Genomic DNA, 24,019 nt, shown 5'->3' on the forward strand with positions numbered 1-24,019 from the left:
ATAAAGACGGTCCAGAATCTACCCTCCTTCTTTCTCATGCCCTGTTTGAGACTTGCCGCAGGGACATTCTGTCCAAAAGAGCTTTTGTTCCATCTGGAGGAGAAATACAGCTGGGTGCTGGGTAGGTTTTTGAGAAGTAGCTTGGTATTAAGGACAGAACTCTAGATTGGGAATAAGGAATCTTAGATTCTAATTCCTGCATTCTATGTGACTTAGGGTATATTTTGTCCTATACATTCTTGGCTTCAGTTTTTGTTTTTTAATAAAATGAGGGGATTGGACTAGATAATATCTAATCCCTATTTTCATAATAACACTCTCTAAACATCTTTGGTGTGTATATGTACGTGTGTGCGTGTGTGTACAAGTTTTCTGAGAAAGAAAGATAAAAGATAATATCCCACTCACATTACTGTCACCATATGTGCCTGCATTTCTGACACAGCCACAGGCCCCACCCCTACCATATGCTCCCCACACTTTGTCAGCCTGGTTGTCCTTTGTTGCACATGGAATTTCAGCATACCACATGTTCCCATGTGTACAAGATGCATTGACACAGGCTGACTCCATGTCTTGTCCTACAGGGTGCTTGTTGAATCCTAAATCCAGCTACAGCTCCCATACTAGCCTGGTTCTGAGGAAGGAGAAATGCAAAAGTGGGTTTCTAATCAACCCATACGCATTTTGTGAAGTGGCTTCTGAGAGGGCTTTCTGAGGCTGCTCTTCTCTGTATCACATTGTATCAAGCTTAGACTTGGGTGTCATGACATAGTGGGGTAGCCCCTCTAAACCAGGTCAGAGAGAATCATGCCAGTCACCCAAATGGTGCCATTACCTAAGGATGAAGCATTAAATTAATATTGTTGTACTCTAGAAGGCGGAACTAGATTGGAAGCTTCAGAAAGGGCAGATTTATGGATCTCTGAAGATAATTCCATAAATACCTTTGCTCTGGAGTGGAATAGACTACCCTGTGAAATCATACTTTCCTTGTCCCTAGTGGAGTCCTCATGGATATGTATCAAGTTTCTCAGAGACCTTAAATGAATAATAGACTTGATTCAAGTCTCAGATCTACCACTTACATGTGGCCTCAGACAAGTCATTTAACTTCTCTGAGTTTTATTGCCTTAATCTTTAGAAGCTGATATTGCCTACCATATTGCTTCTTTCATAGGGTACTTGTGAGATTCATAAATGATCTTGTTTGTGAAATAATTTGTAAAGAATAAATTCTTAATCAGTGGTTATTATCTGTGAAGAGTCAAAGCCCCCTGGGAGGATATGTTCATTGGAAACTTTCACCAGAAAGATAAAGCAAAAAAAGAAATATCTCCATATACATATAGATGATTTTGATATACAGCTTCAAGGAGTCCACTTAGCAGAAGAATGGGTCAGAGCTTTAACTGTCCCTGAGATAGAAGTCAAATAATCATAATAATGTTTTGGGGAACCTGGATGGCTCAGTTGGTTAAGTGTCTGCTTCTAAGTCAGGTCGTGATCCCAGAGTTCTGGGACTGAGCCCTGCATTGAGCCCCCCCATTGGACTCTCTGCTCAGTGGGGATCTTGCTTCTTCCTCTCACATTTCCCCTACTTGTGCGCGCGCGCGCTCTCTCTCAAATAAATAAGTAAAATCTGTAAAAAATAATCATAATAATGCTTCTTGCCTTCGTGTTGGAAACTACCTATCTACATATCTACCATCATCTCCCCAGTGCTCAGACACATACCCCATTGGCTTACATAGTTAGGAAATGATTGAGGAAGTGTGCATGTATATATATGTGTGTGTGTATGTGTGTGTTGTAGGTATGTGTTTGTATTATTCATTCATGCATTTCTACGTTTAGTTGTCACACTGCAGTGATTAAGCACTATCTATGATGGGAGGAAGCAAAGAGTATCTCCTGGCTCAAAAGTGTTTCACTCACTAATGAGCTAGACAAGAGCAATCCCACTGTTGTGTATTCTGCTTGCCTGCCTTCCTTCCACAAGTTAATTTTGGTAACATGTCACATTTTTCTCTGGCTCAGTGGATTAGTTGAGAAAATACAGATTGCATCAACAATTTGATCTCCCTGGATACAACTTGGTAGCCCTGTCTATTTCAATCACAACCTGGGTCACACCTGCTTGATATATATATATATATATATATATATATATATATATATATATATATATTTATTCATTCACGAGACACACACACACACAGAGAGGCAGAGACACAGGCAGAGGGAGAAGCAGGCTCCATGCAGGGAGCCCGACGCGGGACTCGATCCCAAGTCTCCAGGATCAGGCTCTGGGCTGAAGGCGGCGCTAAACTGCTGAGCCACCTGGGCTGCCCTATATATATATTTTTAAATTAATTATATCTATTTTATTAGCATGTCCTCCAGGTGTTCCTTATTTTTCCAGTGTAAAGGGAAAGACTTCTAAGTACTGTGCTAAATTCTTTGCATTTACTTGGTAATTAATTTATTTATAAATATACTTCTAAAGTGAACTATGACATACTTACCTAAAATTGACAAATCATAGTGAAAAACTGTATGAATACCACAAGTTATCATTACCTAGGAAAAAATAGAATATTACTGCTACATACCCCTTCCTCCCCCACCAAAATCCCATCTTATGTCTTATTCTAGTCATGAGTCTTTCTTCCTCCTGAAAGATGGCCAACATTCAAATCTAACACCATAGATAACTTTTACTTGCTTTTGAATTTTATATATATGGAAGCATATAGTGTATATTATTTTCTTTTTGTTGTTCTTATTTAATATTATGTAGCCTTCCATACTGTTGGAGTCGTTTATCAGTCTTAATCCTTTATGGTTAGTGCTTTTGGAGTCTTATTTCAGCAATTTTGAGATTAGCAATTTATTTCAACAACTACGCAAAGATCATGAATGTATCTCCAATGTTATCCTTTAGAAGACTTGTATTTTACTTTCATATCTAGACGTATTATATATCTGACATTTATTTCATGTATGACGTGAGGTAAAGGGTCAATAATTAATTTTTCATGAAGATATCTGATAAAACTTTCCATTCCTCACTGTTTTTGTCATAAATCAGTTGTCTGCATATGTATAAATTTGTTTCTAGACTTTCTATTCTGTTCCATTCATATACTTATCTCTTCTGGATCAATGACAATCTCTTAGTTACTATAGGCTTATGATAAGGCCTAATAGCTAGTGATGAAGTGAGCTTATATTGGCTATACTTGGCCCCTTGCATCTTTTCCATACAAATTTTAGAATCCTTTTATTTGTTTTAATGAAAGAAACAATGAAACACAGTGTATGGGATTTTGGTTGGGATTACTATGAAAGGCTGCCAACCAATTTGTAGAGATTGACATTTATAATGTTATGTCTTCCAGTCCATGACCATAGGGATATGCTTCTACTTATTTAGGTCTTATTTAGTTTATTTCAATATTATAGCATGCGTGAGTGTGTGTGTATGTGTGTAGAGATCTTACATACATTTCAGTGGATTTATTTCTAGCTACGTGATTTTTTTAAATCTTATTTACTTTGATTTTCATTGTATTTTATTTATTTTTTGGTGTTAGTACAAGGAGATGAAAGTTATTTTCATATATTGATGTTGAAGCCAGCAGCTTTGCTAAATTTACTTACTCATTTTAAGAATTTATAGTCTTGGGATCCCTGGGTGGCGCAGCGGTTTGGCGCCTGCCTTTGGCCCAGGGCGCGATCCTGGGGACCCGGGATCGAATCCCACGTTGGGCTCCCGGTGCATGGAGCCTGCTTCTCCTTCTGCCTGTGTCTCTGCCTCTCTCTCTCTCTGTGTGTGTGACTATCATAAATAAATAAAAAAAAAAAAATTAAAGAATTTATAGTCTTTTTTATTTTCTCTACATACAAAGTATTATCTCCTGTAAATAATCATTTATTCCTTTCCACTCCCTGATAATTATGAATAAAGCATCTATAAACATCTATGTGCAGGTTTTGTGTAGACATAGTTTTAAGCGCATTTGAATAAATGCAAAGGATTGCATTTAAGAGTATGCTTAACTTTGTAAAACAAAAGACAAAAAACCCCACCAATTTGTCTTCCAAAGTGGCTGTGCTATTTTGTAGTCCTGCTGGCAACAAAAGAGAGTTTCTGTTGCTCCAAATCCTTGTCATCATTTGGTGTTGTCAGTGTTCTGGATTTTGGCCATTCTAATAGGTATGTAGTATATCTCATTGTTGTTCTAACTTGTGATTTCCTGATGATATATGCTATTGAACATCTTTATATGTGCTTATTTACCATTTGTATATCTTTTGTGAAGTGTCTGTTTGGGTCTTTGTCCACTTTTTAATACAGTTACTCATTTTCTTATGGTTTCTTATGGTTTTAAGGACTCTGAATATTTTTAGTTACAGTCCTTTATCTGATATGTCTTTTACAGATATTTTCTCCCAGTCTATGTCTGACATATTTTCTGGGCGAATTCAATGGTTTTGAACATTAAAGCAACTTGTATTCCTGTGATTTACCCAATTTGATTGTGTTATATTAATACATGTACACATACATATGTGTATACACACAATTTGTTAATACTTTATGAATTTTAAACCTTTGTTTAATGAGAAAGATTGTCCTCCAATTTTTATTTCTTATAATGCTCTTATCAAATGTTAATAATTAATTTTACTAGCTTCAAAAAGAAATTGGGAAGTTTTTCCTTTTTTTTTTTTTTTTGTAAATTCTCTAGGAGACTTCACTTACCATCAGTGTTATTTCTTTCTTAAGTATTTGGAAAAATCCATGGCTGAAACCATCTAAACCTGGAGTTTTCTTTGGGAGAAAGCTTCTAGTTATAGACTTAATTTCTTAAAAATATAAGGTTGTTCTATTTTTTATTATGCCTGTTTGGTAAGCTGAGTTTTTCAAAGATTTTTAAAATTGGATTTAAATGTCAAATTTATTTGCATGAAATTATTCATAGTTCCCTCTTACCTGTTTTTTTCTAAGCATTGTATCAGTGTCCCTTCTTTCATTCCTGATATTATAATTTGGTATTTTTTTCTCTTTTTCTCTTGAACAGTTTCACCTCTACCCTTGCCCCCAGATTGTTCATTTATAAAACCTCAAAAAACAAATTTGGCTTTGTTGATTATTTTAGTATATATTTCATTTATTTTATTATTTTGTTCTTTTCTACTTACTATTTTCTTCCTTCTAGCTTGTTAAGTTCTATTTGCTATTCTTTCTTAAGATGGATAATTTTTTAAACATTTTTATTTATTTATTCATGAGAGCCAGAGAGGCTGAGACACAGAGGGAGAAGCAGGCTCCATGCAGGGAGCCCGATGTGGGACTCGATCTTGGGTCTCCAGGATCAGGCCCTGGGCCAAAGGTGGCACTAAACCACTGAGCCACCTGGACTGCCCAGGATGGATAATTTGATCAGTGCTTTTTAGTCTTCTTTTTCTAATTCATATAGTCCTCTAAGCTTCATTTTACCTGTATCCTACAAGTTTTTTATGTGTTATTTTCATAGTCATTCAGTTCAAAGTCTTTTTAAATTTCCATTGTGACTTTATTTTTACCCTTCAGTTATTTGAAGTACTTTGCTTAATTTCTAAGCACTTAGACATTTCTCAGTTACCTTTTGTAAATAATTTCTAGATAATTCTGCTCTGGGCAGGGAATAAATTCTGCATAATTTCCTTCTTTTCAAATTTGTTGACACATGCTTTATAGCCTGGCCTATGTTTAATTTGAGATAATGTTTTGTGTTATTCAGTGTTGGCAGTTTTTATGTGCAATATTCTTAATTTGTTTATTTGAATGTGTGTGAGTATGATCAAGTTTCTGAATCATACTGTTCAACTCATTGCTATAACTCCTGATTTTTGTCATCTGCTACTTTCGCTTACTGAATGGCTTGTTGAAACTTCACTATGATTGTGAATTTCTCCTTTTAGCCTCCTTCAGTATTGTCAATTTTGCTTCGTGTATTTCTAATTTTAGAATTTTTACATCTTGCTTAGCAACTGACTCCTCTATCATTATAAAACTTTCCCTCTTTATTTTTAGTAATGTTCTGTGCTGATGTCTAATTTATTTGATATTTGTATACATACACCCTCTCTTATGGTAAGTACTTTTGTTATATACTTCTTCCATTCCTTCACTCTCAAATTCTCTGAATTCTTATATTTAGTATGTTTCTTGTAAGCTGAATATTGTATTTTTAATCCATTGTTACATCTTTCCTTTTAACTGAAGTTTATAGGGTGTTTAACATTTAAAATAGTGATCCCTTCATTTACATGCAATATAGGTTCCTTCTGACTCATCCTCTCTTTTCTTAATCATCTCTTCTGTTGTGTCTAATCTTTTGTTAAATGTATCAATTAAATCCTAGGTTTAAACTATTAAATGTTTCAATCTTGAATTTTCATCTTATTCTGTTTTATAGTTTTCAGTTCTTTTCTATGTTTCTCTATTTTGTTCACTAACATCTTTAAAATATATGTGATTCATATGTTCAAGTCTGTGGCTAATAATTCCAATATCTGAATGTCTGATAACTCTGTATCCTCTATTTATTCTCCTGGATTTGGGGGGCATTTGATCTTGTCTTTTGGTATGCCACGTGATATTTCATAGAGTACCTGACACTGAGTACAAAAATTATGGAGGTACTTTGAAGCACTGAATAGTGTTATTTCCCTCCACAGAGGATTTATTTTGTTTCTGGGAGGCAGTTAGGGTGGGGAAAAATCACCACAATCCAGTTTATGATGGAGTAAATGGGAAGTTGGGACTTTGAGAGGTCAGATCTATTTCTACTCACCTCTCCCCCTGAGATATAATTCTTCAGAGTCCCAGTTGAGGGTCTGGAATGTCTACTTGGGCCTCTTATCCTTGGCATACCTTAATCTAATTTTTCCCCAAGACCTCTAAAACTATTTGAAGTTTGGTTCAGCTTTTCAGCCTCTTCATTGCAGCCTAAGAATTTAAAATTGCCTCAAGGGAGAAAGTGGCACCGGTTTTAGGGACATGTCTTTGTACTTTGATTCTCTCTACTTCCTTTCTCTCCATGATCTTATCCTTCATTTTTTTCACTGGTTCAGTAGCTCTCTAAGGGCTTAAAACAAATCCTATACATATTTTTCTGAGCATTTACTAGTTTTTGTCAGTGAGAATTTGGTCTACAACCAGCTAGTGTACCTCATTCATCAAATTATTTATTTATACTTTATAGACCTTGAATTTAGGCTAAATATCAAGCTAAACCATCAAGATCACACACATACACACACGAAACTTAGCTTCACCACATTCTCTCCTCAGTCTGTCTAATCATAAAGTGAAGTCTCTTTCTACTCAGGCCCTGCTTTCAAGTCTATCTCTTGGGTAGTTGTCAAAGCAATCCTGATAACAAGGTATTAATTCTTAAGGTGGAAGTCTTCCAAGGAATGCCTACATTTTTAGTAATAGAGATGTTCTGAAGGCTAGCAAGCTTTGATGGAAATATCCATGGTGGAAGAATAGAAGTGGCAAAGTTGTTCTTGTTTGCTTGGGACTCAGTAATGCCATGGGGGCATCTATTGCACCATAGCCAACATTGCCTTTCCTCTCCATCTGAAACTCTTGCTCTTTCCAGTGCATTTCTGCTGTTTTCCCCTTATATGGAAAGGGGGTTGCCCTCCTGAATCTCTGCAAAAAATAGAACCATGCATCAGTGCTGTCCAATAGCTGAGCAAATACAAAGCCTTTTTTTTTTTTTAAGATTTTATTGATTTATTCATGAGAGGCATACAGAGAAAGGCAGAGACATAGGCAGAGGAGGAAGCAGGATCCCCGAAAGGAGCCCAATGTGGGACTCAAGCCCAGAACTTCAGACTCCAGGATCATGCCCTGAGATGAAGGCAGACACTCAACCACTGAGCCACCCAGGCATCCCAAATTCAAAGCTTTTATCAGAGAGTGACAACCTGTTTTATCTAGTATTGGTCAGTGGGCAAAAGAAGTATTTATTTTTTCTATGTCCTGCTATAAAGCACATACAAAAAAAACAAAAAACAAAAAATAAAAAATAAAAACCCTCCAAGATGAGGAATTTAAAAAATGTAAAATTGAGCCATTTGTTAGCTGTCTGACCTGGAAAAATTCATTTAACTTTTCTTAGCCTTGATTTTTTTCACCAACAAAATGGGGATGACAATAATATTCACTTCATAAGGATGTTGGGAGGATTATATGAAATAATACATGTGATTATTGATTAATTTTTCTGTATTCCAGGAAGAGTTTGAAATAAAATGACTATTTAAAAATTAATGATATGACATTTTTTTAAAGTGAAAGGCACTGTTGAAAACTTCTGCTTCGGCTATTTTGTGGCAGATGATAGTCTTCTTTTTCACTTAAATCAAAATCTCATGCCCTAACTTGACTAGAATGGTTGTTCCCATTGCTCCAGTGTCTGCGTTTCTTAAACTATAGATCCTAATCAACTGAAGAGGTATTGATGGAAACCAACTACTAGAAATCACTTTCCCAGATGTAAAATATGAGGTGTCAAGAGGTGAAGGACTGTGCTTAAGACCAGTAGACTGGGAGCCTCCTGAAATCTAGGCTAGGAGGGAGAATGGTACAGAGTATGCCCTGATTCCAAAATAGGAAAAATTGGTTTCTTCTTTGGACTATGGTCTCTAACCCTCTGGATGATGGTGAAGACAGGTATGTGGAGTAGACAACCAGATAAGTTTCTTTGTGATCCTAGGTCCTGGCCCACCTTCAAATGGCATTGTCTTCTGGTCTTTAATAACTACCCCCTACAATATATTACTTTATGCCATTACAGCTTTCTTTTGTGTTTTTTGAGACAGCACCAGTGACTGGATGGGCAAGGACTTTCTGATGAAAATATTTTTGAAATTGAAAATACAAATGGCTCTCATATTTGAGAGTCTGGTCTGGTGACACCACAAATAATAGTCATGTCTCACATTCATAGGGGATTTTGCTCTTCACAATCCATGTTTTTTTTTTTTTTTTTACATAATTGACCTGCAAAACAGTTTCAAACACACTAAGACCAAAATGGTAGCAATAACTGCCATTTACTAGGTGTATTTTCATTTCCATACTAATCCTTTGAAGTGAACAACTTATTACCCATTTTAAAGAAGGGCAGTTGAGGCTTGAGGCAAAAAAATTTGCTCAAGATCATGAAGCTAATAAATTGGTGGCCAGATTTTCAAGGCAGTTTATTAGGCAACACCATAGTCTTTTCAGAATACTTTACTGTGTCTCACAAGTACTTTCTTCAGCATGTAAAGTGAAATTTTGCCTTGGCTAAGGAACTATGGGATGTATTTTGGGTGGTTGAGTCAAGAGTAGATATTTAATCTTTTAAACCTTAGCCCAATTCTTTTTCTGCCAACTATACAATTTTATATCAATTAGTATATCAACTTTTGGAAATGGATACACTGTGAGCTTCCCTATTGCAAAAATGCATTTGAGATGCTGGACATAGAAATGCAATGCATGAGACCATCTAATCCAAAATAGCCAATCTAAAATTTTAGTGTCTAAAGAGTTGCCATTTCTACTGTACCTGGGTTACGATCAAATTTACTTAATATAAACATCATATTATGTACAATTTCCAACTCAGAAAAAGAAATCCACATCTCTGTGTGGCTTTGTTACCAATGTCATCATTATTTTTGAGCCACTTTGTTTCAGAAATTGAGGAATGTGAATTATGAGAGTATTAAGTAAGAGAGAATTTGGGTAACCTCAATTTTTTGTTCTACTCTGTGCTTCTTATGTTGGAGCCAGAGCACTCATATTAGAAGACCAAGGCAGTTTCTGGAGCTTAGAAGACTTTAGTCATTTCTTCTCCTTTGTTGAATTAGTTCTTTGCTGAGGGAGAGATAATCCTAGGAGCCAGCCTATGTTGGATTATTGTGATACTCTTAATGGCTTTTTTATTCCTGTATATAAATTCATAAATCCCTCTGAAATTAGAACATGTGTCCAGGGCTGAGGTTCAGATGCTATCTCAAACCCATCCATGGAGGTTGACTTGATTTTGACTTCATGATGACTCATCACAGACCAATCTATGCCAGTTTTACATCCAGGTCCATGTTAACTGTGGCAAGGCTGGACGACCCAGAAACTCGACCCAGATTTCTCTCCTTGATGCTCCCTTCTTGCAAAATTGCCACTAGGGCTCCTCTCTCTGGCCTCTCAATCTGGGATAAACCTGGGGTGACCCATTTCTAGGATCACCCCCCATTTGGGGGTGACAAATGGGCAGAGGATGCAAAGAAGTGAAGGACTGACTAGCCATATATGAAGCTTCTAGCAGGAGTCTGATGGCGAACACTTAAATAACCTGATATATCTGAACAAAGAAATCATACCCAGAAGCACTAAGTCTCAGTGTGATAAGCCTCTGCCAGGGAGACCAAGGGAAAGAAAGGGGCAAGGATCTGAGAGGGGTTAATTGAGGGTGAGGGGAAGCTTTACTCTGTTATCAAATTGACCCATTTGTATCCCTTTACCTTCCTCCCTTGAGTCATTCTCATTCGACTTGCTAGGAAATGGACCGAAACTTGGTGTTAGATGGGGAGTAAGCAAGACAATTACACACGTACACACACACACACACACACACACACACACACACACTACATGGGCCTGCCATCTCCCTTCCCTTAAATCTGAGGACTCCATTAACTAGTTCTTGCATTGTCTGTGAGAACCAAAAAGTAAAAATGCGGGGAGTTAAAAAAGAGTTAGAGCCTCCAAGCTTAAGTTGCATTATTTTTTCAAAAAACCATGATGTCATGGACTTACCTCACCTTTAGTGCAGTGAAGCGAATAATGTGTACTGAGCTTTCTATCATGTACCATTATAATTAGCTCTGTCAGGTCTTAGCCCTGCAACCCTCATGCAGATAATATGATAATATGTCTTCATAACCAAGTGACCTTACATGCACAATATTTCTCCCCTTATGAAGATTGCATGTCAATAAAGTAATTGAGTCTCAGAGGCTGCAGCGAGGGAAGATTTAGATGATTGGACGTGCAGAGCAGTGATGTATGACCATTATTATTCCTCTTGTCAGGGAGGCGCGTACAAGCGAGGATGGCCAGAAGATGACAGAGATGACGGGTTGCGTTTCATTAAAAAAAATATTGCTGTTAATCACCACTCTATTCTTTTCAAAGTCACTGAGGAAAGAAACTCTTTTTTCATTTTAGCTTGTGATGAACATGCAAAATGGGAGCACATCATAAGGTTTCCAGCCTCGGCCCCTTACAGACTGTCTTCCTTCCATTGCGAAGAGGCTAAATTCAGATCATAATGAATAGATCAGCAGTGGGAGCGTGGACAGAGGCCACCCGATTTCCCTGCTGTGAGGCTCCTTGGGTTTCCATGTGCAGAAGAAGTACCTGCTGGGATGGAAGTGCACTTCCTCTCCTCTTGGCGTTAAGGGAAGCATGCTCACAAGCTCTATAAAAGGAAAGCAAATGTGAGAGTACCAAATCGGAGACAACTATTTTTACTTGAATTAATTTGTTTGGACAGTTTTAACACTTGGAACACTTATATTTCCATATTTTATAAAAGCAAACATGCTGTTTCTCTAGCTGTAAATTTATCTTATGATATCATAACAGCTGGAAACTTGTAGCCTGGTAGGATTTTGTTTCACATTTAAACAGCTTGAGAAATATGTTGGAAACAAGGTATATTTTTTCCCTATCTCTGTGTGTTTGCCTATCTCCTCTTGTTTTTGGCTATCCTAGGAGTGTTGGCAGTATCACTTGGAGGGTATCAAGGCTCCAGGGTTTCTACTAACTAGGCATTGTTAATTTCTGCTCCCTTGCGAACATCCTCCCTATAAATGCTGAGAATACACCAGAAATGCTAAGGAACTTCTTCCAGGGGTGTTGGAGAATCTTTCCAAGGAAAAAGAAAGCTAATTACAAAAGCATCTTTTGTTGGCAGAGGGGCTTCTGAAGTCTTTAAATCTTCGTTCATAAGTAATTGACTAAGATCTAACAGCCTTGAAGAGAAAGAAGCTGATGGCATCACTTTTTAGTCATAGTATTAGCCTTATGATTTATGGTGTAAAATTAGCCACTGCATCCTCTCATTACGGGTGCTGAGTGATTTCTCCAGGCCAGAAGGAGAGACTAATATGGAAGCGATAGCTGAGTTTGTGTGTCTCATTGAGCCCTACCGTTTCCTCCCAAAGATCCATTGTGAATGCTTTTGGGGAAGGGGATGTTATTTTTCTTTCATTTTCTCAACCCTGTAAAAGAGAAGACAAAACATAAATAAATAACTTGAAGGAGCTTGAATGTTCAGAGGAAATGTTAACCCGTGGATGACCCAAAGTGGCAGTATAGAATATAGTTTCAGATGAGATCAGTGATTCCAACCTCCTAATTGCCCCCATAACCCTACCCCTCTACCCCCCACTATCTCCCCACAAATCCAAGGCCAAAGCCTTCTGATGGTTTTTCCATCGAATACAATCTGGAGTAGAGATTATATTCATTCCCCAATTTGGACAGGTTTTCCCTAGTAAATTCAAAACCCCCTAGTAGATTTCAGGGGCACTAGGAGGACTGACGATTTCAAGTTCATACACCCTGTTCATATGCTGACATTTGAATTTTGCAAGTGGAACTTCATCTCTTTAGTATAAGGCTTTGGTTGCTGGTAAAAACAAAACAAAAAACAAAACACAACTCTCCTTGGGAGAATAGATCATCGGTTATTTATACCTGGATGAGAAAAAAAATCTGAATGTTTTCTTTTTTTATTTTTTAAGACTTTATTTGAGGGAGAGATGGAGATAGCAACAGAGATAGCAACAAAGAGCATGAGCAGAGAGGAGAGGGAGAAGCAGGCTCCCTGCTTAGCTCAGGCTGAAGGCAGGTGCTTAACCCACCAAGCCACCCAGTTGCCCCTGAATATTTTCTGAACATGGTTAAGAAGAGAGTAAGCAACATAATAACCAGGTGTCTTGGGTAAATTTACATGTGTAAGGCAGGATGATAGAAAGGATATAGATGCGGGACACCTTGGTAGTTCAGCGTTGAGCATCTGCCTTCGGCTCAGGTCATGATCCTGGGGTCCTGAGATAGAGTCCTGCCTCGGGCTCCCTGCAAGGAGCCTGCTTCTCTCTCTATCTGTGTCTCTGCCTCTCTCTGTGTGTCTCTCATGAATAAAATAAATATATTTTTTTTAAAAAAAAGGATATGGATGCAAAAAAGGCCTAGAACTGGGAGCTTTCTGCCATTGAGCAACATTTTTGTTGACTTTAGAGTTTGCTTGAGCCCTACCAGAGCTTAATTCTCTCCTTTTTCCTCATCAGCCTTCTTTCCTGGATGGCAGAAGTGTTTGGAACACACACTTCAGGGTGAGACTACATGAGTTCAAATTGCAGTTCTTCTACTTACCAACTCTGGCACTCTAGAAGGGTGCTTAGCCTTCTGTGGCACAGTTTTCCCATTTTTAAAAAGGGAGAATAGTAGTACCTTCCTTTAGGGCAGTTGTAAATGTAACTCTCTTAGAATGGGACATAGCAAAGTGTTACAAATGTTATCTATAACTGTTATCAACCTCAGTTAATCACTGGTGCTAATTGAGAGTTATTCGTTGGTCAAAAAAGAATTCCCTAAAATGAAAAAAAAAAAAGTCTTCAACATGTTTCCAAGACACGTTAAAATGAGAATTGCTTGACTCAAGGAAAATGACATTTAGTCATTGGTTAAATATTCCCCTTAACCCTCCCTCTCCTGCTTCCTCTTGGGTCCTTTACCTTGTGTTGATGGAATCAAAACTTGTCTCGAGGGTGTTTCTCTGAACCAGAAGTATTTTATTCATTTAATTACTATATGAATTGACATTATAAGTAACACTTGCCAAATAATAACTTCATAAGAATAAGTGCCAAAGAATAAATTTTATTTTGGGGGTAAAATGTGTCATTGTAGTGGTGGTCATGATGATGATAAAAGATAATAGATCCTAGATATATCAAATATATTAGGAAATATTTCTGGTGTGTAATTTCCTTTTATAAAACTTGAGTCTAGGCTGATAGTTTTCAAGGTTCCTCTTTATTTTAAGTCCAATATGTGTAAAAATTCACCTGAGCTATATAAACTGCAGTGGGAGTGGGCCTAGGGCCCAGCTTGCATGTCCTTCCTTTACTTGTTCTGTCTCTCCATAGACTTCTGCAAAGCTCTGGGGCCACTGATGAAAAAAACAAAACAACAACAAAAATCCACATAAAATTGGAAAGAGAAGATAATTCTAATAGGTTACAAATCCCCATGCTTTCCCTTTGCCTTTCTGGTCTCCCATGGCTTACCTGGAACAATATCTGGGCTGGATGGGAACTGTGACATGACTTGCCTTGTGGTTTTCAGGTTGTGCTAAGGAGAACTCTGCTCATGTTCCAAAGAGATGTGTCAGTGGTGGAAGAGGGTCATACAAGTGGTCCAGCAGGGTTGAGCCACCAAACCTGGGCCTGGCATCCGCCATCTCAATTCCATTTTTTTTTAAATTTTATATAATGAGGTCTAATAGAAAAAATAATTTAACTAAAATTTGTCCTGCTACCATAATAATGATTAAAGGTTTTAAGATTAGTGGGCTAGTCAGTCCCATTCATTGTATAGATAAGGACTAGGGTAGTCTTGTCATTTGACCATGGTTACTACTGGTCAGTCACAGACTGTCCTTAATGTTGCTCCTTGGATTCCTCGGCATTTCCACTGCTGTGCCTGTGTAGGAGCTTCCAGGAGCTAACGGCTCTCACCTTGACCCTCCCTTCTCCTTCACACCTTACATGGTCTCCTGAATGATTATAACACTGACATGCAGCTGCTCTGGTGGTTCAGTACTACGTCTGCCACCACAGTGACAGCTCTGACCATAGTCACAGAGGCCCAGGAAGAAGAAAGGAGAAGATGAATGAGGTGCTAGGGTAATAGAAGTGGGAGCAGAAGTTGAGCCACATTAAACTCAAAAGTGCAGGTGCAGAACCCACTGTAATTTTGCCCTGGGCCTTCAGTCTTGGCCATCAAAGGAAGATTGAGATCTCCCAGCTCGATGGAACTCTGACGTAAGTGATCTGACCGTTCTATCAGTGGGGCCTGGTCTCCTGCTAACAGGTATCAGTGTTGATGGGCACCCCTGCCTGGAGCTGCCAGCACAGCAGCTTGGATCCCTTGCTCTTTATTTCCATCCTCTCTCCCTGTTTTCTGTCACTGTGTCATGTCAAATCATTGTCAGGTGGCAGACACTGCACCCCCCAAGTACAAAGGTATCAGGTTTCAGGACACAGGCTGAAATGAATATAATAATGGGAGCCAGAACTAGGCACAGACCACTTATCAGGCAAGGAAACAGCTAATAAGTGTTGTTAGAGGTTTCCATGGGGGAGGCCCTGGAGTACATTTCCTGGACAGGCAGGTGTAGCACAGCCTGTCCCAGGGTCCAGTTACAGACAGGCTTGTGCGATTAGTATTGATGCCTGTCACTTTGTGGCTGCCAAGCTGTTGATTCTGTGAAAGACCAAAGGCTCTGGTTATCTGGTAATCAACACTGCTCTCAAGAACAGTGCTGGGGAAATTGGGGAAACAGAAATAGCCTTTCCTGAGAAGTGACCGAGGCCATGGATCATGTTGCTGGCTTATGTTTTCCTTTGGCTCAACCCTGAGATTGCTCAAGCCTGTTCTTTATCTGCGCCACTAGGTAGCCATTTTCATTTGTTATGGAATCAAATTCTATCCCCTTAGAGTGAGGTGGTCCAAACTCCCTGTCCTGTGCTACACACAGATGTAACTAGCACTGCTTGTGGGACAGCAGAGGAAAATAGGATGCTTTTGCATATTGAGGCAGAAATTCAATTCCTTGCCTGTGACAAATTCCTAAATCCAAATGCATGGCTGATGCATAAGCCTATTCTTAATCCCACTCTACCTCACCTGTGCTAAAGACGTTTTAAGTCCCCTTAAAAACTTAAAAATTAAAATCCTAAAGGATTAGTAACAGAAGAATAAAAAACATAATTGATTTCCTTACATAATTCATTTTCTTGACTGTTGCCTTCTCAGCTTCTTTTCTCTTTCCTCATTCCAGAAATTTAATATCTTATTTCTCCAAAGCATCAGTGTCCTGATTATAGTGAACTCTGGACAGCCCCCTCCTGGTCTCTAAAAAAAACAGAACTCCTGGACCTTTTTTTACAGTTCTAATTTCTCTCTCTCCCCACTCTAACCTCCTCTTGGCTCCATTTTCTTCTCCATTGTCTTTTTCTTCCCTCCTCCCCCAACAAAAACTGGAAAAATAAGAAGTATGTTTTTTTTTTCTATGTTATTTAAGGTACAAATAGGAAGTGAGGTTGCACAGAATATTTCACAAGGTACATATTGCCACTTTGTTAACCTATCAGTCAGTCCATCTATCCATCCATCTATCCATCAATCAATCCATTCATCCATTCAATAAACTCTACTGTAGTTTATTGGAGTAGGCAAAGTCAAACTCTGGCTAAATATTGAGGAAATAGCAACGAATAAGATGAAATCTCATCTTCAAAGAGCTTTCCAGCAGAAGAAACAGACAACTAATACTAAGTGCTAAGTTATATAGATGAATGTGTTGTGTGTGTGTGTATACATGTACATATACAAATGAATGCCCATGCCTGTACACACACACATAGGCACATATACACATGCATGGAGAGAAGTAAAACTGCTACCCACCTTGAAGTATCTGCTTGACCTTGGGTTTTTCATTCATTTATGGATTAATTAGCAAATCTTTATTGCTTGCTAATAACCAGGCATTGTGTTAATGTGGGTTTATAAAGAAAAATAAGATATAGACCCTTTTTTTGTTCTTAATCTTTTCATGGAAAACAATCTGGAATGGGCCCACTCAGATTTTCTGCCCATGGACTGTCCCACTCTGGTCCTCCATTTAATTTTATACATGAATTAAGAATAATTTATGCTATACATTTGTTTCCTGCTCTCAAAGAAAGGAGGTTATCATCAAATAGTCACTTGCAAAGGAGTTTAGAGATGAGCTGGCCTGAAGCTCTCTTTCTGTAAGTGAGAACATTGAGGTTCTGGTGGAGGTAAAGTGATTTCTCCAAGGCACATGGGGAGGCCGTGGAAGAACTACAACAAGGCCTTTGGTGGGACAAAGAAAAATTTTCTCAAGTGTGGTGTCCGAGTCACCTGGCATTCTAGCCCTATCACTTGTTTGGAGGTGGTGGAAGCTGCGTGAATTCACTCAGCCACTAAAGGATGATGCAGGGACCTGAGGACGTTGTGTGACACTTCTCAGAGCAAGAGGGACAGACTGCCTGCAGAGAAGGGACTAAAGGCAACCTGCGACTCTGATCCAGGAGCAGATATAGAAGCCAAGCACTTTACCTTCCTGCTCTTCAGAAAGGCTCCAACAAGAAAAAATTCAGAGATTTAATGCCCAGATCAGCAGCTGATTACAGTTTCAGTGTCACACTTCCTTTTGTTGGGAGGCTCTGGAACGTTACTCCAGCTTCTCTTGTCTTTGGTGAATACTCTTCACCCAAATTATCAGAGTGCCATCTTTCCAGAGGGGTTGGTCTGTGGGTCATCTGTTCATCAGGCCACACCAGTTCTTAGAAGCTGTTTGTCTGAAGCAAAATTCAGGAATGAAGATTTCTCTCTTAGGTCCTTCTTAAACTCACCTTCCTGGCAAAGACAACAGGGGAAGAAAAGACCAAATGGGTCACAAAAAGAAAGATTATACTCCAGGGGGCTTGTTAGGACTTGGGAGAAAGTGGGTAGACTAAGCAAATGCTTTGACTCCTGGGATGTTGCTCATTTCCCCAATTTTTCTTCTTCTTTTTTTTTTTAATTTTTATTTATTTATGATAGTCACAGAGAGAGAGAGAGAGAGAGAGAGAGAGGCAGAGACACAGGCAGAGGGAGAAGCAGGCTCCATGCACCGGGAGCCTGACGTGGGATTCGATCCTGGGTCTCCAGGATCGCGCCCTGGGCCAAAGGCAGGTGCTAAACCACTGCGCCACCCAGGGATCCCCCAATTTTTCTTCTAATTTCATCTGTGGCCCCAGAAATCAGAGCAAGTGCTAGGCCTTAGTTATACAGAAACATCCTGTTAGTTCTGTCTCCCAAGAAGAGCCTTAGATATGCCAAGTCCCTGCCTCTGTGGTTTGGTACCACCTAACAGAGCCCGGTGTTCTCTTTTTAGAAGCAAGGTGTGGTACTAGAGGTAGTACAATGGAGGCTAGTTTCCATTTCCCATAGCTGCCCAGGACACATAAGGAGAACACTAATGAATACTTTGTTTAAGTGAAAAATAAGCTTGTGAAGAGGAGGCACCATTGCTGATGGGCTGTGAATGGTGCACGTGAGAAAATTGAAACCCGCTGTGTGGCCCCTCTGACAACTCGGCTCACTTTGAGTTTGGCAAAGAGCAGGAAGTACCAACTGCAGGGTTGACACTTAACCCTGCTACTTCACCTTCTCTGTGTGTTTCCTCAGGCACAGAGGTGAGGGAAGCGGTGTGCTTCCATTTTTGCCTCTTGTAGTGTAAGTTGCTGAGTGCCAGTGACAAGATGCTGGCTTGTGAGCAGGCGCCTTGGGGCCCTGCAGAGTCTATGTTCAAGGAAGGGAAATCTACCTCCTGTGCTCTTTGTGCCCAGACAGACACTCACAGTTTCCAGGAATAAACAGGGACATGTCTAAATCTGTCTTGGATATTTACTCACTTTATCTTTGGCCATGGAATGTTGACAAATATTCAATATGGTTGAGTGACCTTCTGTAGGTCAGAGCAGGCTCCATTCTGATTGAGTTTAGGAAACTCATAAATCTGGCTGAGCCTTCAATTTGTCAGGTGAATGGTGCTTTGTTAGTGGAGACTACAGCCAGAACCAGAGCCCATGTGGGCCTGTGTTCTCTTTCTTTCTGCATTCCTGGGCTACCAGGTCCCCCCACCCCCAGGACCCTGCTCCTCAAGCTGGTGTTCACTGGTGTGTGAGCACATTTTCTCCTCTTTGTGGACAGAGCATTTGGGTCAAGCCCTGTAGGACACGGACCCAGTGGTGTTTTAATCCTAGCTATAGACTCATTGCCTTGAACTTTCATTAGATAGGTAGGTAGGTAGGTAGGTAGGTAGGTAGGTAGGTAGGTGCTTCCCCTGCTTGTGGTTGTTCTCTCTCTCTCTCTCTCTGTCAAATAAATAAATAAAATCTCAAAAATACATACATACATACATACATACATACATACATACATACATACATACAGGAGGAGTGAGAACAGCTGAAAATGCTAGAAGGAATCTCAATTTTAAATGTTGGACTGAGGGACTGGTCCAGGCTTAGCTGGTTGCATCCTTTTGGTTTAACAGCTTGGCCAACCTGATAACAAAGGATCTTTTTGCAGCTGTTTTTCTCTAAGTTGTAGAATTTTAGAGCAACACAGGGAATTGGAGATTATCTTTACAGATGAGGAAGCTGATGTCCCAAGAAATTAAGTGATTTTTCCAAGGTTAAAGAGATACTGGTTGCCAGAGCCAAGATAAAAGTAAAGCTTCTTCTGACAACTTAGTTGTTGTTGTGTCCTCTTTTCACTGGGTTTCACCACTGTATGCCCCCATGCTCCCACCCCCACCCCACCCCTGCAGGTTATGTTTATTATAGACCTGCTGGACTGAGAGTTCTGGGGAGTTTGGGTCTAGGGGGTCTGAGTAAATCATGATCCATGAACTAAAGGGCTGTACACCTGGTAAGGAAAACAGGCATGCCTACAGGTCACTGTCAAACCAGACAAGAAGACGAGAAAGTAACACACAGAATCTGGTGACACTAGCACCAAGCCTCTGTGTGATGGAAAGTGTGTGAGTAGAGGAAGCAGTGTAAACCTTTCCAAGAGGAGCCACAGAAAGCAGAGTGGGTGCATTGTCTCCTTTCCTTACCTACCTTAGGATGCTTGTTGGAATGAATTTTTGATAGGCCATACCTCTAGATTGAGTCCCATTTCTCCCACGAAAAAAAAGGAAGAGGATTATCGCGGGGCTTGCTCTAGAACAACCCTCCACTAAGAGCTTTACCTGCTTGCTTTATCTTATCCTCACAACAACCATGAGGAGGGTTCTATCACTAATTTCCAGATGAGAAAGCTGATGATCAGGAAAGTTAAGTGATTGGTCCAAAGTCACCCAACTAGTCAGAGGCAATGATCTCTTCCTACTGGAGTTTCACTATCTGTTAGTGCACAACGGTGATGGCCTTGTGATCATCTCTTTCCAACAACATGGTCAAAATGCAAAATCATGGTGTGCTAGGCAGGCCTGGAGCTGTTACGTGCTGCCTTCATGCTTAGATCCAGGATTTTCTTTCTTGGATGAGAATGGATACATAGTGGGGCTGGGCCAGGTTGGGGCTTTCAAAGCAATGCCACATCAAATGGGGCCTCAGAAGGCTTAGAAGACCTTTGTCAGAGGCTCTTTGTGCATTTTATGGTTGGTTGAGCTTTATGACCCAAAAGAATCCATTATTTGTTTTATTTATTGCAGACCTGAAACACCAGGCTTTGCTTTTTCTTCAAACTTACAATGCTTATTACATGACAGAATTATTTTTCATTTTTCTTTTTCTTTCAGAGCCTTGGAATCCTGTTAGGAAATTTCTAGTACAAGCATTTGGGGAAGATACCAGTACTCAGGTTGGGCATCTGGGAGAGATAGACAAGCCCTTATTACAGCATGGAGGATGGGGAGATTACCTGGCCAAGTATCATTTCAGGTTGTGGCAGAAAGAGATTAGCTCCAATTTATCGCCGCTCACATTTTCCTCTTTTCCCCCAGTTTTCTGAGTGTCATGGAAATGATATTTGTGAATCCCAGGGGCCTCTCACAGTGGTGTCAGTTTAGAGATCTTCCCAGATACATCTAAATGTGGACATAAAATGTAATGGGAAGAAATTGAAAAAATATCTGTTTCTTGATTTTTTATTACTGTGGAGTTAAGAAAGCTATTTCTCATGCTGTTTCACAAATTTGAATCCAAATGTATATGTTAATTTGTATTCAGATGGCTTTTGGATGATTCAAACATGAAGATATTTTTTTATAAAGTTTGTCAATTTTCTGGCAATTTATAGATATGTATTCAGACAATGTATATGTGCACAGTTGCCATATGTACATATACTGTATTGTCAAAATTGAGCCTAACCGAACTATGACGGAAAGTTAAAATCAATAAATACAAAATGAATACTTCATACCTGAATTTTAGTTTTTGATTTTAACAATGTAAACATGAGTGATATTAATTTTGGGATGTTTACTCCATTAATGTTTTGCCTAAATTAAATTTGAGCATGACAAAGACAAACATACAAATCCTGTGCTATAATATACTCTCTGTGACACAAAAGCACACAGGTAGATTTCAGACTCTAGAAGAAATTACTACAAGGCAGAGAATGTTTTTAATTTCATGGAAAATTTTGTGAGGCAGGAATGCTCAAAGAGAGAGCTATGTGTGATATTTAAATGTGTGACATTAGCTTATTTCCTAATATTGCTAGTAATTTTACTAATTAGGGCCAATTACATAGATTTTCCTGGGCTGTGGTTGACTGGCTTTGGGGAGCATCGTTGTTAATGCATATCTCTTCTTCTAATTCAGAACCACTGTTCTTCCTTTGTACTGCTCAATTCTTAGCAGAGAGAGGGTCCAGCTGAAAGATGTGTCCTAAGCCAATGAAAAAGAAGGATATTGCCTCTCAAGGTTACCAGGAATTCTAGGAGTTCCCTAATCTCATTCAAGTGGGTATAAACCACAGGACTAACTTCTGAGCAACCTCTGGATTAGGCTCTTCTCACTTGGGAGAGAGGAGGGTTTGAAGTGCTCACTGGTCCTCACTTCCTTCGAATGCAGGCTCTCAAAAGTGTCATGGCCTTCCTCCACACACCTGAGAGGTGCCTGCTGCAATGACAGTAGCAGTGACAACCCCCTGAGGTCAGTGCAGGGGTGTGCAAGGAGGAGGGCCTTTTGGGGCTTTCTCCAAGTACAGATTTCTCCCTCTATCCGAACATAGAGCATATTTATGAAACCTTTCATAAACTGAAGTGGAATAAAGCAAACAAGCAATCTCCATTAATTTATGTGGAGATTTTTGAGCATGCCTAGACCCAGAATGTAACCTCTTTTGGGTTTTTCTGATGTCTTAGGACATTTCTTGCTAACAGATGCACAAAATACATTGAAATAATGCACAGATGCTTACAACACAGTTCAAAGCTTTGGCAGCTTGCTGCTGAGATACTGAGTCTAGTTCCTGAGGAAGGAGGTTGGTGGGGCCACTTTCACTACTCGAGGTGTACCTGCCTGCATTGAGCTTGCTGCAAAATGCCAAACACTATTTTCACTTTTCCCCTTTTTACATAAAAGCAAAAATCCTTTTCAGTTAGCGAAACCCAGAACTAATTAATGTAGGTCTTTCATGAAAACAAAGTGGCACCAACTTTTGAAAAGTAGGAGATACCTGCATCATGTTAGCTAAAAATCTCAGAGGCCAAAGAACAGCTAGCATCATGCCTTCTGACTGAACTCTGGCCAAAAGGCAAGTTATTTAGGGCAGAGGTCCTCCCTAAGACGATAAGGTGCAGAAGAACTAAGTCCTTGGAGAGGTCTTTAAAAATCTTGCCCACTGCTCACCAGAATTTCTAATTCCCAGGGTCTGGAGAAGAACATATGAATTTACTTCAATATTTGGTAGTTTCTTGTGAGCTACGGTCCTCAAGTAACTGACTCTCTAGATAGATAATTAAAGATATAAGTGATAAAGGAATCCAGTATACTTTATAAGCCAATGATACCAAGTTGTGGTAGGCAATGCTTGTGCATGCTACAGAGGGAGAGGGGGCAGTGCAGTCCAGGAAGGCCTCCTGGAAGAATTGGAACTTGGGCAAAGCTCACTGGCCATGCAAAATTTAGATTATGTTATCTAATATTGAATGGGATGAATTCTATCATTTTTGGACAAATTAATGAAGCAACAATGCATATCTCTTCAAATGCCTAATAAATCATCTTCTCTGCTCATGGTTCAGGATCATCACAAATTGAAGGTGTTTCCCCTCACCCCAAAATGGCCTCCCTTTCCCCTCTACACCAATCTAGACACAAAATATGGTCAGCAGTCTTGTAGTTTTGCTGAGTTTAGGAGAACTGTCTTTAAGTGGCTTTATTACTGATCTTAGACAAGGCAGTTAACTTCATTTAGTCTTATTTCCTTCATTTATACAATGGGAGGGTAGTGGTGGATGATTTCAGATCCTTTTTAGTGCTAACATTCCGTCTGACCCAGTTAAACACATCTCATTATTACATGACTGGAAATAGGCCAGGTCAAATGATGTCCCTTCAAGCATAACCATCAGATACAGCCGTATGCTGTAAAGATGGATATTATACTGTTCAACTTATCATCATTAGTTCCCTAGTCTTCGAATGGAATGCACCGTAGTTCATATCTGTCATAGTTAGTATTTGGAAGTCTCAAAGCCTGTGAGATTATTCACATATTTATTCCTGTGTACCGCATATGCCATCCAACGTCTCCCCTTCATCATGTGTCTATGACAATATATTGAACAGAAAATCTCCATCAGCTGACTCTGACAGAAGTGTATTATTTACAGTGGTGTCAAAATGTGCTGCTTATAATTGACTGGGCTCATAATAAGCCAACCTAGGAGTCTTTTCTTCTCATATTCCTTCTCACTGGTAAATCCTCTATTTGTGTTGCTTCCATCAACAGCTTCTTCATTATTTACAGAGGAGGGAACATGCCCCAGATGATGCATGAGTTGTGTTATAGGGTGACTTTTTCATCTTGGGATGGTCTCTCTCTCTCTCTCTTTCTCTTTTT

General features: G+C 39.3%; 1 protein-coding gene and 1 long non-coding RNA gene across 6 annotated transcripts in view; one reads left to right on the plus strand and one right to left on the minus strand.

The window, feature by feature from the left end:
• LRMDA (leucine rich melanocyte differentiation associated) overlaps window positions 1-24,019 on the plus strand; it is a 1,020,248-nt gene that overhangs the window by 892,114 nt on the left and 104,115 nt on the right. The window contains exon 9 of one of the 5 annotated variants that reach the window (XM_072823715.1): window positions 11,288-12,064. The exons of 2 other annotated variants lie outside the window; for them this stretch is intronic. In XM_072823715.1, coding sequence (XP_072679816.1) covers window positions 11,288-11,391 — 104 coding nt within the window. In that variant the 3' untranslated portion in view covers window positions 11,392-12,064. Of the gene's footprint in view, window positions 1-11,287; window positions 12,241-24,019 lie in introns of those variants that run through there. 2 more of the 5 variants (XM_072823717.1, XM_072823719.1) reach the window with 2 other exon arrangements.
• LOC140632063 (uncharacterized) lies at window positions 9,022-12,486 on the minus strand. The gene is made up of 2 exons (XR_012029576.1): window positions 12,274-12,486; window positions 9,022-11,540 (listed from the first exon to the last, which is right to left on the minus strand). It is a non-coding gene; the product is annotated as an uncharacterized lncRNA (long non-coding RNA).

Source organism: Canis lupus, chromosome 4, assembly GCF_048164855.1.
Source record: "Canis lupus baileyi chromosome 4, mCanLup2.hap1, whole genome shotgun sequence".
NCBI classification, from domain to species: domain Eukaryota; kingdom Metazoa; phylum Chordata; class Mammalia; order Carnivora; family Canidae; genus Canis; species Canis lupus.